At 41.1% G+C, this 15906-nt stretch overlaps 1 protein-coding gene across 1 annotated transcript in view; it reads left to right on the forward strand.

The window, feature by feature from the left end:
• The first annotated feature begins 190 nt into the window (after positions 1-190).
• The window catches only part of abr (ABR activator of RhoGEF and GTPase), a 120770-nt gene continuing 105054 nt past the window's right edge, over positions 191-15906 (forward strand). The window contains exon 1 of the mRNA XM_084941889.1: positions 191-1251. Within this exon, the coding sequence (XP_084798015.1) occupies positions 435-1251 (817 nt within the window). The 5' untranslated portion in view covers positions 191-434. The remainder of the gene's footprint in view (positions 1252-15906) is intronic.

The raw sequence follows: 15906 nt of genomic DNA on the forward strand, positions 1-15906 counted from the left end.
GTTGTTTTTTCTGTTTGCTTGTTTTTAAACAATTTTTTTGCCACCAGGCTATACCGCACACATCCACTTCAGAATCCGCGGCATTGATTGGATAATGCTGTCATGAAACCATGGCCTGTTTAATTCTCCCAGCGGCACCTGAACGCACCACGTCTGGATACAGGAAGTCTCGAAACTTTTCAGTGTAGTGGCAAACTTGTCTGCATTAGACGCAGGAGTGCGCCGTGCGCCAGTTACGTGTAGGAGGTGCAAGATGGTCAGAAAGTGCTCAAGTTAATACCGTTTATTTGTTTTTGTTTTTCTTTTCCGGAAAACAAGTGAGAAAGGAACGTGGATTTACGCGACAGTGTCGGTGAAGACAACAGTTAGCTTCAATATTTTCTGACTTGCATGACAAGACTGCGACGGGCGTGAAGCCCCGCGTGAACACCAATATGTGGGAGCAGGAGGAATTCGAAAAACACTGGAGGAAAGAATTTCCCGACGGAGAAGTACCCCAGATGGATTTGAACTCTGTAGAGGACATCGAGTCCGAGCTGGAGACATGCAAAGCCAACCTGAAGAGGCTCCAGAAGGCTCTGGCAGAGGAGAAATTCAAGGTGATTTACCTGGAGACCACCGTGGCCCGACAGAAGAGAAACGACCCGGAAAGGTTTGAAGGCAAAGATGAAAACTTTAACGCTGACATGTCGACCTTTTCCAAAACGGAGAATATCAGGAAACCGCCGCGGCGGGACGCCGAGCGTGACGAGGGGAGGATGAAGGCGCTGGACCCCGGTGGCATGAAGCACCACGCTGCGGGTAGCAACACAGCGGGGCTCACCAGCTCCTTCGGCCGAGAGCGAGGCAGGTTCAGCGGCAAGATGGGCAAACCAGTCCCTATCCCGGTTCCGCCACAGAAGCCCATGTTTTGTAGAGTGGACACGGCCCCTGCCATCGTCCAGCGTGCGAATGACAACGAGGAAGGCAGCGACCGGGAATATGAGGATTTGGAGCTGAATGAAAATTTCGTCAGGAATAACTTGTTGGCACCAAAGACCGCGGGAAGAGACGGTCAGAAGACTTCCAGCGCTCACCGGGACAGCCGGCGGCCTTTCCGCCACAGCAGGGAGTTTGACTCCGATGATGGCAGACTGTCACCGTCCTTCCCCCACATTCAACGCAGACCCTCCCGAGGCTCGGGGTGCAGCACCCCAGAGAGGAGGAGTGATGGGTACCTGAGCTCCGACCACGATGACTCCTCTTCCGCAGGTAATGTCAACACCACTGCCGCCGGTAATGGCTATAAATAAGAAGTGCAATATGTAAATTTGATTTTACTACATGAAATGGCCTGGTTGGAAGATCATTGGCAGCTAAGCTAGGCTTTAATTCTGGATTTATAGTGTAAAAGCCAGATGGGATCTGTAGTCAAGCATTTTAAACGTGTCAAAGGCACTGATGTCAGGGAAGGGAAGACACAAGGCTCCATAAATCATATCTACAGGTAGCAGCTTACTTCAAACTGAATTAAATGTGCCATGTTTTTATTTGCAGGGTGCTTTTTTAAGCAACCAGTGTGAGTACTGCAATTGATTTTGTGCTCCAGTACTCAGTCATTTACAGCTGATCAGCGGTGTTATGCAATTCATCGGTTTCTGGCTCTTACTTCCTCCTTCCACAGTGAAAATAAAAGAAATCTCAGCAGATGCAAATGCACTTATGTTAGTCAGTGATAATAATACGAAATCAGTCTGTATTTTGGCACGAGTGTGCCTGGTTTAGAGATGATCTTTATTTGTTTAAAACGCAAGACGAGGTGTATTCATGTAACCCCATTTTAGCTTTTCAGATTCACCCACGGAGAAAAAACAAGTTTACCGTGTGCCAAACTAATTGCTGAGTGCTGTTACAAAATATTTGTTGTCCTGGACAAATGCACAGTGCAAACACCTGTTTCTCTGCTGTAGTCTCCAGTAGCTTATTTTTGCATCCTGAATGGGGCGTGTCAAGGAAATGCCATTCTTTTAAAAAGCAAAGGGTATAGTCTTTAGATCAAATGTCACACTTGTTCTGTTGGAAATATGTTTTTCTGTGTTCTGACTTATGTTTACGCCTTAGTTGCTCAGGTTGTTTCATTTCCCAATATAACCCCCCCCCCCCCAAAAAAAAAGCAAAAAAACAAAGGTCACTAAAGCAACACAGTTGCCTAGAATAACTTCTCTTAATAACTGCTCTTCAATGTTCTCACACAAGTCAGACTTGTGCCATGACTTGTATTTCTACTAAGTGTCTTGCATGTAACTCCAAACCCTAGTTAATATTAAGCTGAATTTACCTTCAAATAATAGAGATCTGCATAACAGATCAGTACTTTTACTTTATTAATTTTGTTTTTGCTTGATCAAGAAGAAAATGTTTATCAGCGTATGACTACCTGACTCTGCTGGATGGAGTGGATTTCATGAAACAAATAAAACCCTGTATAAGTGTGGCTGAGGAACAGATCCATAATAGACTAAATGCTCTAAGTGGTGTTGTAGATATCAGACATTAGGAGAACTACCACCTGTTATAACAGACCTACTGCAGGACAAGGTAAGCAGTAGGTGTAAAGATAAGGACAGGATTTCCTTTGCAAAGCCCCACTCGAGCATACCACTGGCTTTTTAATCATGTAGATTAGAAGGTTACCGGTTAAATGAAACCATCTTCACTTGTGTGAAGTACTCTACATTGTCTATATTGACCTTGAAGACAAAATGTTCCCTTTCTATATCAGCGATCTGTAAGAGGTCTATAGTGTCACATCACCCTTGAAGGAGCTTCAGTTTAGTTGGTGGTAAATATAGATACAGCCACATGCACTAAACAGTGTGGCTTCTTTTATGATATGAGTCATATTGAGCATGTTGGGATGTTAGTCAGTGGATTTATTGTAAACGGACTTAAGGTCCTGTTCTGATGTCATGCAAGTGCTGTTTGACGCAGTGAGTTCAGGAGTTGAAACACCTCACAAGTTGCATGAGTAACCAGAAAACCAGCATAGAGGTGGCTGTGCATGTTTTGCATTTCACTGCTGCAATGCATGGTTCTGGTAAACGTATATAATGTCAGCTTATCTTATTTTAGCTGGGGCTGTGTCTTTATTTGTAGAAACGTCAGTGATGAACTTTAGGCTACAAGGTGGTTTGAAGTTAGTCAAGATTTTTCTTCCGTGCTGTTGTTAGTCACTTAAAGGTTGCACCTCAAAGTTAAGATTTGTTTAACTTGGCACTGATCTACTTTATGTCATTGCCACAAGTCTTTATGACATTTGTGGCACATTGTCTCTTCCTGTGTCTGAGGCCTGTAAGAGTTCCTTACAGGCCTCAGTATAATTTCTGGTAAGGGCTGGGCAGTGGTTTCTAAAAACTCCAAACAGGAAAGCAGAATAAAGTGGGAAATTGTAGAGAGAAGGGAGACAAAATATGAATAAAAGACAAAAGGGACGAAGCACAGATATTTTCTGAAAGAAAAAAGGGTTGTGGAGAACACTCGCCCGTGACACTTTGTATCTGAGATGTGAGAGGTGCTAAATATTGAACTGCAGAGGTTCTTGCAGTTCCTTGCATGTGTCTCCCCATATTTCCTGTCTGTTTGCTGGACTGGACAAACATCCTTTATGTCTACTTCCATATTTACAACACATGCCATCGGACCACTCGTCCAACTGTCAACAAAAAGCGACGCAGAACATTTTCTTTAAGGCGTCCTTTCATCAGAGGCGCTCACAGTGGTCAAAAATTCCCTCGTAAACTGTAGGGCAGGACTCTTAAGAAAATTATTTACTTGGAAGCAAAGACTCTGAGCTTAAGTAATAATTTAAATACTAATCCAGGAAACTGGAGTCAAGTCTTGCTGTGGCGTTGTTTTAAGAAGTTTGGCAATACTGACGGAGATGGTTTGCTTGTCATGAGTCAGGAGTGAATGAGTAACTTAAATATGAGAATAGATTGAGGAAGGCTTTTTTTTAAATACACTGTGACACATCCCCAGTTCCCTAGTCTGTTCTGTTCTTTTAAATATGAAAGGATTATGGAACACTTGACACTAATTGTAAGCTCACAGTTTCATTGTTATGGCTCTGCTCATTGATTTGGTGATTACTGACTGGTTTGGCTGATGTGCAGGGATTTGGAAAAGTGGCAGTTTTTAAAGTTTGGGTCAGAAGCCAAAAATGGAGAAGTAACAAACAGGCATTGTTTTATGAGTACCGACGCTGTGGCACTACTCTTTGCTTCATTTGGAGTTGAAATTCATTTAAGCAAAAGTGGAAAATTTTCTTTTAAGAGCTGTTTTGTGTCAAAGAAACATGAATGTGTTGGACATTGTTAAATGGGGTCTTATGCCTTAAGAGGCAGTTTGGTGTCTGAAATACAGGAATTGATGGTCTTGAGAAAAAGAGCAGAAAACAGCTGCTGAGCTTTTCACCATGACACGCTGTTTGCTCTTCCATTGCAACAGGTCAGGGGATGCATTTTCCCATAAACCTGTGGGTCAGTAAGGAAAACCACTTACTGTAAGCCTCTTAATCTATTCCATCTTTGCTATCTAACAGGATATTGATGTTTTGTTCTGACAACTGGGATAATCAGTGGAAAGACTTTAATTGTGGCTAAAACAATGGGGAGGGTGTGTGAACCTGTGGGAGGATGTAGAGGGGCTTAAGGTCATCTTTTATAATCTAAACAACAACAGTCATCTGCCCTTCTGGTCACTCAGCATTATGGGATGAAGTCCCCCCTTACTCCCACTTGCACATACGCACAAGGGTGTTGCTCATATTGATGCCTTTGTGTAGTGTGCATTTCCTAGGAAGCGGTCATCCATGAGGTCACGTGAGTCTTTGTCCAACGCTATGGTTTTTCAGTATTCTTCCTGATTCACCTCTGATTCGCAGCACCGTTGGTCTGAAACCATTCTTATTGTGACAGTGTTTCAGTAAGCATTGTTGTTTAATTCATTTTAATTCATAAAATAGGTCTTTGAATTCAATATAGTCATTGCGGGTATTTGATTTTCTTTAGTCCAGTCTGCACATGCCAACATACAGTATACTCCTGCTAGAAGTGATGAACACAGTCCAGTTTTTAGCTCTCCCAGCTATTTAAAGCAGTGTAATTCAGAAATATCTTTACTGAGCGCAGGCATACCAAAGGAAAAAAGATTATTTTTAGCCTATAACCGCTTTGATCTCCATAGGAAAATATGTTTTTATATCTCGCAGGAAAGCTGAACGACCTGCTTGTTAATTGAGTTCATAATTCTCTAGTCGCATTGCCAGAAGAAGGAGCCCTCTGAGAGGACTATTTCCTGTTTCTCTTGTCTATTGCACATATCTTTGTTAAGCATCTGGCAGCTCAGGAAAGAAAACATTCAGATGTGTAACTGTTTCTTTTTTTTTCTTTTTAAGATGTCAGGTATTTAAATGTGAAGTTCTTTAACTGTTAGACATAGATAATTATTTATAACAGTAGTTTAAAAAAATCTTAAAGCGAATAACAGTAACTCTAAAAACTGAGTGATAAGACATGACGTTATGGTGTTTCAGTCTTTTGAGTGAATGTCATATCAAAATGTACAATAAGAAAATGTTTTGCAGTTATGAAAGCGATGAGAAACTCTTGGCTTTTTGAAGTATTTGGACAGTATCGATAAAGAATAACAAATCACACACGACACTGACATACAATCATATTAATAGTTTAAATAAATGGGGGAAAAACTAGATCATCCTGACGTTAGCCAAACTTTCAAATCCATAATAATCAATATTATTGGATTTTAATATTATCAGAAGTTCCAGTTATTAGAACTTCCTCAGAGATGGTCAGGAGGTATTCTGCATCTCCAATACTCAAGACTCTATATGATAATGTTTGTGTAATTTGAGGAGAAAAAAGGCATAAAAGCATAAATTATTTATTTATTCATTGGATTATGGAGCCTGTGTTGCCAGAGATTTCATTAAGTAGTGACTTTGGTATATAAGTGGAGGATTTCCTTGCCCTTATGTTTCGATGAAATATTGTATATTTGGAGCCAACGTATCAAAAATAATGCCACAAAAAGAAACGATGGTGTAAATGAGGCTGATGTTTTGTTTGCGGATTTCTTTGATATTTTGAAGGGTGTACTGTGACTGTGCCAAGTTTTTAAGTGCTCTTCATTAACCAGGACACACAGATAAAGGAAATAAACTCTTCAAATTAAGGGAAATAAACTTCAAGTAGGTTTCAGGTGGCTGCTTACGGCCAACCTGGGTAAGTTCAGTCTAAGGGCAAATTCAAAAATAACCCTAAAATTTTATCGCAACTCTTGCTGTCAAAGTGCATGAGGGTCAAGTCAGAAACTGAGATTCCATAAAGCTGACTTGCATGACAGACAGAAGCAGTGAATTGCACTGAAATGCTGTGGGGGCACTTGAAACAGGAAGCTCTGAGAAAGTCTAGCAACAACTTTTAAAGAAAGGAATTTTCCACGTAAGAAGTTCAGCAAGCTGATGTCAGAGACAAAACACTGGTTTAGAAGTTATTCCTGTTAAGTGAAGCAATAACTGCTGTCCTTTCCCTCCTAGTGATGGTGTTCAAATATATCACAAGTACCTATAGCTGCTCTTTTTTTTTAACACCAATTTTGCAGAGATTCTCAGGGAAACATGGACAAAAAGAGGTGCAGATCTATTGTTGGGATGAAAAACTTGTGGAAAAGACATACTCTGATAATTTTCTAGGTACTCTAAAATTCAAAATAGCATCTCCACTGACCTTACACTCTTTAGATTTGCTCATCAGAGCAAATGAACTTTAGTTTCTCCAAAAATCTGCCGGGTTTCTTGTACTACTATTCTTTGACGGTTAACTGGCTGGTCACGTGTTCCATAATGTTGTACTGTGGACATTTATGTGCTTTTTTGTGTAGAGGAGTTTTTTTGTTTCCTGTTCTCATGCTGTCCTCCCAGGAGCCCAGCATGAGTAGAGGTCTCTTTTTTTCCTCTTGTACTTTCCCATTGTAGTGTATATTTCAGTGTTTTTTTTCTGTAACGCTACCGATCACCGACCTGTATCCCCATGTGATGTCTGTGTTGTGTGTGTAAGGTCGGGCTGGGGGGGGTCCTATTTCACTGCAGGGCAACCTGCACGTGGCGAATAAAGCCTTGATTGATTGATTGATTGAACTGCAGTTTCCCCACCAGGCAGGCTTGCCGTGTCATGCTGCTAATGTGGCTTTTCATGTCTAACTGCACAAAAAAAAGTAAAAAAAAAAAAAAAAAAAAAAAAAAAAATAGGCACAATAAAGAAAATGCTTATTATTTTTAATAGAAATTTCACCTGTTTTATCACTAAGTAAGAAAAGAAGCCCGTGGAATAAGCATGTTTTGTCACTCTATTAGGAAATAATTGTTGAATACGGCACCCACATTTCTAGTTTTCCTTTGAGTTTCCTTTTTCTTATTCCAGATAAGCGGCACTTGTCCAGACCTGTCCCAAGTAGTATGTGCACCATTGGAACAATGTGCTTGTCATGTTGTTTCCATTTTCAGTGGTGTAAATGGAAGCTTGTGCTCTTCCCTTAAAATTATGATCTCCAGTTCTCAGCCTCTGAAGCTTCAGCATATGCTGTGGGTGCTCACACCTATATGACAGTTTGACAGCTCGAGCTAGGGCACCGACTTACTGCAAAGTAAATATTTGACACTGTGGTGGCCAGTTCTGAGAAAACAAAAGTAACCTTAAATCAGTGTAATCTCTCCCCACATGCTGCCCCGTCATACGAATTTCCTAGGCAACAGAGCTAAGATAGATAGGTACAGTCAAACCTAAACCTAAATCAGTTAAGAGTATGAAAGCCTCCATAAACGTAACCATTGAATGCATAAGCATCGTTTTACTTTGCTGTAGTTGTGAATTAAAAGGTAAAACTGTGAAATAAAAGACCAAAAATGAGTCGTATTTATTTTTGTTGGCAATTGATTATCTCAAATGACCAATTGAGGTCTCAAATTTACAATTCCTACTATGTTTAAAAAGACTATTCTGCTCATTTCATGTGCTGTATTTTCTATCTTGAATTCTACTAGACTAGTTTTACATGGTTCCCAGTCCAAAGTAATCTTTATTTATTTATTCTATGCTGGGCGTTAATGGAGCCCATCATTTGTCTGCTGTCTTCTCCGCTCTCTTCTAATAGGTCGTCACTTGCAAACAAAAGGTTTAAAGAGCAAGTGGGTGGAACTTCAGTGCTCACGGCCAGAGCCGTGTGTCTGAGATGACTATATTGGGAATATCTCCTTCCTTTGATGTCATGCAGATTCAGCAGTAGAAAAAATGCCTGGAATTGGGTGTTTTAGAGCAGTCTGAGCTTGTGTCACATGATTAGTAGCCAGCCTGCATTGGAACCTTATATATAAGGAATATAACAAGGAAAGGTCTCACCATCAATATCTTGAGTATATCGTGTACAATGATCTACCCTTATGGGTTTTTTTTTGAATATATATTTTTTTATATCCATCAAATCTGAAATCTCTTCACAGTAGAAGCACTCAAATAATCCATGTCAAAGTCCTCAAAGCTAAAATCCTATTTATGGTTCAACTTGTTCCTGTGTTACCTTGGTGATGAATGCGTCGCGGGGAAGCAGGCAGGATGTATCTGTGATGGTGGAGGAGGTGTGGGTTTTGCAGCATCATTGCCTGCTTGTGAGATGGATGTGGGCCTGAAAATTTGTATTTGTTTGCGAAAGCCTTGACCTTAGCTCTACAGCAGAGATGTGAAATGCACAGTCAGGACGTGCAATGCAAATAAGAAAGCCGAATGCTGCTTGGCGCTCATTGTACATCTAGCACAGCGTGTGCACAAGTGCATGCATGCAGGCAAAAGTCAAAGTGAAGTGCTGCTTTATAAAGATTGTTACAGAGGTAATAGTGCACACAGGTTTTAGGCACTGCTGAAGATGCTTTGGATGATGCTGTTAATGTTTTACAGATCCATCAATTAAATGCATTAAATGGTAAAAAATGTTCTGTAGATGTCTCGGTTTGTCTCAGTAGCGTCTATTTCTTACCAAACTGAAACTATAATCTTGACATCAAGACTCTGCTCGTGGCTACATTATATGCAATTTGTGGGGGCCATAGCATCTGCTGCAGAACTCTTCCTCTTCTGTGGGTGAAGAAGGTTTTTATGTTATTTGAAGTTGCTGCCATGCTGCAAGTAAGACACCACTACGTTTGCACCGTCATGCGCAAAACCAAAATTTGTAACCTGCGCGTGTAACGTCTTTCCCCTCTGTGCTAGTTAAACCTAACTCGGCCTCGGTGACTTGTGGTGTTCTTTTTCTGTTGTTTTTTTTTCGACATAGCAGAATTTTTCTCAGTGCAATCCCACTTTCAAATGACGCACTTCAGCTGTTGTCACCTGACACAAAGCCCCGTGTGAACCAAAGCCCTGTGATGCAATGTCCTCCTGGTGAAAACCACTACCTGTGAGAAGTGAAAGTAGTCTTTGAAACATCAAGATGATTTGGGGGTCATTACATTGGGCTTTAGTGTTCGGTGTATTATTTCAAATGGAGAGCATGTTAAATTTGTGATTTAAAAAAAAGTTAGTAGCACCATTGTGTGCATTATTCTAATAATATGACTCCAGGATCCAATCTTTGCTTTTGTTTCCTAATTTTTCACTAGTTTACCGTTTTGGGTGCAGGTGTACGTTGCTCCCTGGACTTGTTTGTTCGTCTTAAACAAAAAAAGGTGTGGCCCTCTCAGGGGTTTGTTACAGGGACACAACTATGTGAGAAAGATTTCCTCATTAAGAAGAGAAGGAAGAGGCTAACCTTTCTAAAGTTTATGTAATCTAGGAAAAAAAAAACCCTGTGCTCTCAAGTCAGTAATAAGTGGTTTCTTTCCATGTCCTGTGGGACAGGGCTGAGCTGAATTACTCCTTACTTTCACCCTCATTTAACCCATTTCTAAACAAACACGGAGACAAACAACGACGCTATCTCTCTCACCGAGTTTCATTTCACATTATTGCACTCAGCAGGATTTTAACACAGGGGAATGCATGGACAGGAAGTGCAGGCTCACTTCTAGACATGAATTTCTCTCAGTTGAAATCAAGATGAGCACCTGCACGATCTAGGAGAGCCTGAGAGTTGTGGTTTTCCTGTCAGTTAACTGATTCATATAGCTGAAAGGAGAGAACCATTTGTGTGTACTTGAATGTAGTATGAAAGCAGCTTAGAATAATTTGATATTTAAAATGTCATTTCCTTGTTATTCTTTCTAACTAGTGTCCAAAAGCTAATTTTTTTTAATTTACTGCCACGTATTGTAAATAAGAAGAGAAAATCCTGCCAATTCAAGAGTTTTTCCAAGGAAATTGGCCAGTTGTGTTTAAAATGACTTTATATTGCAGTTTTTCATTGGTAAAGAAACAACAGGTTACATTCAAACTAGATTCAAGCTTTCCAGTGTCAGTTTTTCTCCATAACTTAACTTTGTAGGATTCGAGTAAGCGTACCAGATATTTGTTAATCGTTCTCTCTAATCTCTTTCATTTAAACAGAATTTGTATCATCTGAAACAGATTATAAGTTCTATTTTAGTTTTGGAAAGTGTCAATGTTATTTGTGTTTCTTCGTGTGTGTGGAAAGAGGGTGGGGGGCGGGGGGGTGGGGGGGGGGGGGGCGGGGAGGTGGGCTTAAACCAAACAAACCGTTGATGCATTTCTATCTCTCATCAGTCTTAATATAGGTGTGATTTGCATGCTGACATAGAAACAGTGCTACTCTTTTATTAACATTAACAAAAGTGGGGGGAACCCCCCCCAAAAAAACAACATGCTCTAAATCTAAAATCAGAGACACTCAGAGGCAGGTCACTTATGATTGGCTGACAGATATGGCTGCCATGGAGACCCCAGTGTGGTGTGTGTGAATGTGGTAAGACACCAGGGTGCACAGTGCACCCACAGAGCCCTGCATGCTTCTAAAACACTGTCAGCCTGGTACTTAATGTTCACTTCTCTGAATCCTGGTGCAAGTTATGTAATCTGTTGAGACTGCTGCTTTCAGTTCCTACACGTAAATAATAAGTAAAAAAAACCCAAAAAAAACCCCAAGACATTATGTAGTGTGAATTGTAGTTTGATAGAACGAAGTGACCCAAAAACCAAGGAAGAATTGCTGTGAAATGTGTTTCACTTTCCATTTGCTCTGAATGAAAGCTAAATTTTGCAGATCCGTTTATAGAAGCCTGGTTTTATTTCATGATGCCAAAAAATTTCCCCTAACTGGGATCAATACATGAGGTTTTATTTCATAATCAGACCTTTTAGAGATTTTTGACTTGATGATGTTAAAGATTTTGAGGTAGTTTAAAGGGCTAAAATATTGGGGAAGTGAACTATTAAGAAGCTTGTTGTTGCTCAGCTGTGGTGTAACGCTACTATATGTGCTTATAATAATGTAATGACCTGAACTTTGCTATGAAGCAAAATCCATATTACCCTAATTCTGTTTTTTATTTTTTTAATCAGCACGAGCACCACTGCTTGTAAAAACGTGACGTTTAGCATGAAATGGAAAATGCATTATGAAATATAAGTGCTTAAAGATTAAGGCAAGAATACCGATGTAAGTGAGTTAGAATTTATATCGTGTTTATTGATTACATTTTATTAACAGGTGCAGAAAACAACATCCTTCAAACTACAGTCAGTTGTGATGCTCTATTATGTTAGACTGAACACCAGTTTGGCTGTTTTTTACAGTTGTACATATTTAACTGAATTTATCAGTTAGTTTATTAGAGATTTCACACAGACACTACAGCACCTGTCAGATTTTATCACTCTTTCAGTCTTGACATAATTTGTGCACCAGCCGTGTGGCATCAGGGTATTTTTACGAGTGAACTCATTCGCAGTGAGCGTGCTATATTGTGAAGTTGTCAAGTTTTAATCCAGCAGAAGCAGGAAATTGAGGGATTTGGATTTACTCTACCTTGTAAATGATACCCATTTTCACAATCCTATGTTGCACACAGAAGCTAAATGCAGAAGATGTCTGCAGACTTGGACTTTGGCTAAAAGGGAGAACAAAACTTGAGAAAACAATGTTCCTTTTTTTCAGCATGCAACATCTCATAACCACATGTTTAGAAAGGTTAGTTTCTGGTAAATGGACTAGCGACATATGTGGTCTGCCCTCTTTTATTTTATAGCAGGGCATTACCACAGTTTAGTGAGCATGTTATGAGAATATAATTTTCAGTAACCACTTCCAAATTTCAGATATGTAGGTTGACAATAATAGAGCTGTGAAAACACTGTTACATTCAACCTGCTGGTGTGCGAAGTCCTCGTGTTGATGGTGTTACTGTGTCAGATGGGATCCTTGTTTAAACCTGAAAATATATGCGTGTTTTCATAGACTTCAATAATAAGGAGGTTTTTAGCCTTCTCACCTGCCAGGACTTGTTCTCATGACCCAAACTTGCATCTCCCATCCCCCAACCCCAATCGGTTGTTTCCTCCTGTGACCTCAAGGCATTTGTTTGTACGGCGTTAATACACCTTTACCCAGATTCTCAGTTTGCAGTTTCTTAAGGACATCATTTTCCACAGTCATCACTTTCGCTTCCTCTTCTTGCCGAGCGGAGATGGAAACAGATGGACAATTAGCAGGTGAAACGCTTTGCATTTTGAAACCACTTGATCTAAACGTTCACAGCATTTGCCAGGAATGCAAAGTCCGTGGTAGAGATACGTGAGGGGGTGCGGAGGGAATTACTCTTCAAGTCACAGGAGTGGCTTCTGTTGGGTATAAAGTGTCGCTGTGAAACCCGAGATACCCAGAACCTGTGGGTCAGTGGTTAAAGGAGTCGATGTAGCATTATACCTGGAGGAGGATCACTCCTCCTGCTTTATTCAGGCTGTTGGTTCAGTCTTGAAGAATCAGACGCTGTCTGTTGGGGCTCTGTCATAATTGCTCTTTTAGCCGCGAGGTCTTGGCAAAGGAACTGAGAGCACGTCACTGACAGCGCTGTTTGCTCCAAGGATTTCATTTAAGGCCATGCTAATTGTGTAACTTTCCTTGACTATGTTCTTCTTCTTTTTTGTAAGTTATTTTATTCGTTACTCCACATTTGCCGTGATTTCTCTGTATTGACGAGACTTTAACCTGGCGTACTGTGTTATGTTCTCATGCGTAACGATCACTTGTTGGCGCATTTTTTCTCACACAACACACCCTATTATACTGGGATTTCCTGCATACAAAATTTTTGTATGCAAACAAAAACACGCCCCCCCAAAAAGGAAGTAGGGATTGATTTATTCAAGCGTAAAATTAAGTAAGTTAACATACACCAAAGTTATTATACTTAACTGAAACTACACATTCAAACTTGTGAAAAAACAATAAATTAAGTAAATTAGATCAATTAGTTAAATTTAGGGCTGCACTTTGTCACCGATTCTGATCATAATTTTTATGGACAGGATTTCTAGGTGCAACCAAGTGGCGGAGGGCTTTCACTTCGGTGGCCTCAGAATCTCAGCTCTGCTTTTTGCAGATGATGTGTTTCTGTTGGCTTCATCGGGTGATGGCCTCCAGCTCGCACTGGAACGGTTCGCAGCCGAGTGTGAAGCAGCGGGAATGAGGATCAGCACCTCCAAATCTGAGGCCATGGTTCTCAGCCGGAAAAGGGTGGAGTGCCCACTCCGGGTCGGGGATGAGTTCCTGCCCCAAGTGGAGGAGTTCAAGTATCTCGGGGTCTTGTTCGCGAGTGATGGGAGAAGGGAGCCGGAGATCGACAGACGGATTGGTGCTGCGGCTGCAGTGATGCGGACGCTGCACCGGTCCATTGTGGTGAAGAGGGAGCTGAGTGTAAAAGCGAAGCTCTCAATTTACGGGTCGATCTACGTCCCTACCCTCACCTATGGCCACGAGCTGTGGGTAGTGACCGAAAGAACGAGATCGCGGATACAAGCGGCGGAAATGAGCTTCCTCCGAAGGGTGGCTGGCCTCTCCCTTAGAGATAGGGTGAGAAGTTCGGCCATCCGGGAGGGGCTCAGAGTAGAGCCGCTGCTCCTCCACATCGAAAGGAGCCAGCTGAGGTGGTTCTGGCATCTGACAAGGATGCCTCCTGGGCGCCTCCTGGGTGAGGTGTTCCGGGCATGTCCCACCGGGAGGAGGCCCCGGGGCAGACCCAGGACACGCTGGAGAGATTATATCTCTCGGCTGGCCTGGGAACTCCTTGGTGATCCCCCGGATAAGCTGGAGGAGGTGGCTGGGGAGAGGGAGGTCTGGGCTTCTCTGCTTAGGCTGCTGCCCCTGCGACCCGGCCTCGGATAAAGCGGATGAAGATGGATGGATGGATAGTTAAATTTAAAGTAGACTTAAAAATCAATAAAAACTCAAAAAAACTAATGAAACATATAATCTGTATTTATTAGACTCTTTCCCTTTGTGTGGACAGTTTGTGCTTTTGTGCATAGTAACCCTCAATAAGGCCCATTTTGAAAGTAGCTTTGCATGAATTGCTCTTGGAAATAATCAATATCTTTTGCTGGCTGTTTGTACATTCTCTCAGTTCATCTACTGTCTGAAATAAGCTCTTCATTTCACCCAGCTCACTTCACCCAGCCTTTAAGCCTGCGATCTTTTGATTGGCTGCCCCTCGTAAAAGCGAAATATAATATGGGTGGGGCTGCTGTGCTTACAGCATCACAGTTTACTGTGTGAAGCTGTGAGCCAGGCATGGCAGAGCACAGTCTTTGGCTCACAAGTTTTACTTGCACACATGTTGACCTTGCTGTTTAAAAGTTGTCCACGTTTGCAATCCTCTACCATATGAAACGCAAAACAAGAGCGTAATGAGTCCTCATTAATCCTAAAAACCTCAATGCCAGTGTGTATTCAGCTAATAATAATTGGTTTGTTTTATTTTTCAGTTGAAGCAGAAAGGTACAAAAATGTGTGGCAGGGCTGTCTGTTTCTCTGGCCATGCATTTATTAAACAAAACAAACTTATCAGGATGAATGGAGAGAGATCTGCTAATGTTCTACAAAGCATCTTTCACTCTCTCTTTGGTTTCTTCTCATGTGTCTGTGTGTGTGTGGAGGGTGTACTCTATCCTGATGATACTGTTAACCTGACTCCGGGGGAGTGCAAACTAGATAACAAAGCTTTCTGAAGCTCAACCATCAAGCACACTCAGCTCTGCTGCACAGTATCAGTAGCTGTATTTATGCAGCTTTATGGAGCAGCAGACACCTAACATTTTGAATTTTTCCTTGATTTCTGAATCTCTCTTTGACAGAATGCAGTAGGTTGTTGTGAACCACTGATAACACCTCATAGCTTCCAAAAATGCTGGTTCACTTTTCAGTACCTGCCCTGGTTCTACAAAAAGTGCCCTGGAATGTAAAAACCTGAATATCTCGGTATGCTGCATGAGACCTAATGCTAGATGGATTTCCCACCAGTGGGAGGTGGTCCATTGGATGTGGACTAGATGGCTACAGCACCCTCGTGTGGACATCTTTAACAGCAGCAGTGTTTCTTTTATAAGGTTATGATCTTAATGGTTTTTCTTTGTTTAATGATTCAAGTGAAAGTAATCCTGAATCTGCAGAGCTCATCAAGGCAATGTCTGCAGGTTATAATATGCTGAGATGTATCAAATTTTTAAGACTGCCTTTAGTGTTTGAAAGAAACATGAATGAAGGAAGGTCTACATAAAGCTTATGAATGCATACATAATGGTAGACCAATGCAAGAGGTCACTTTTGGTCAGATAATGCAAAACAAATCATAAAATTGATGATTTGTGTGTTTGTTTTTTAACTTGTTTTACATCAAGTTTAAACTGT

This window comes from Perissodus microlepis, chromosome 10 (assembly GCF_051167445.1).
Source record: "Perissodus microlepis isolate ML-2025 ecotype Zambia chromosome 10, ASM5116744v1, whole genome shotgun sequence".
Taxonomy (NCBI): Eukaryota; Metazoa; Chordata; class Actinopteri; order Cichliformes; family Cichlidae; genus Perissodus; species Perissodus microlepis.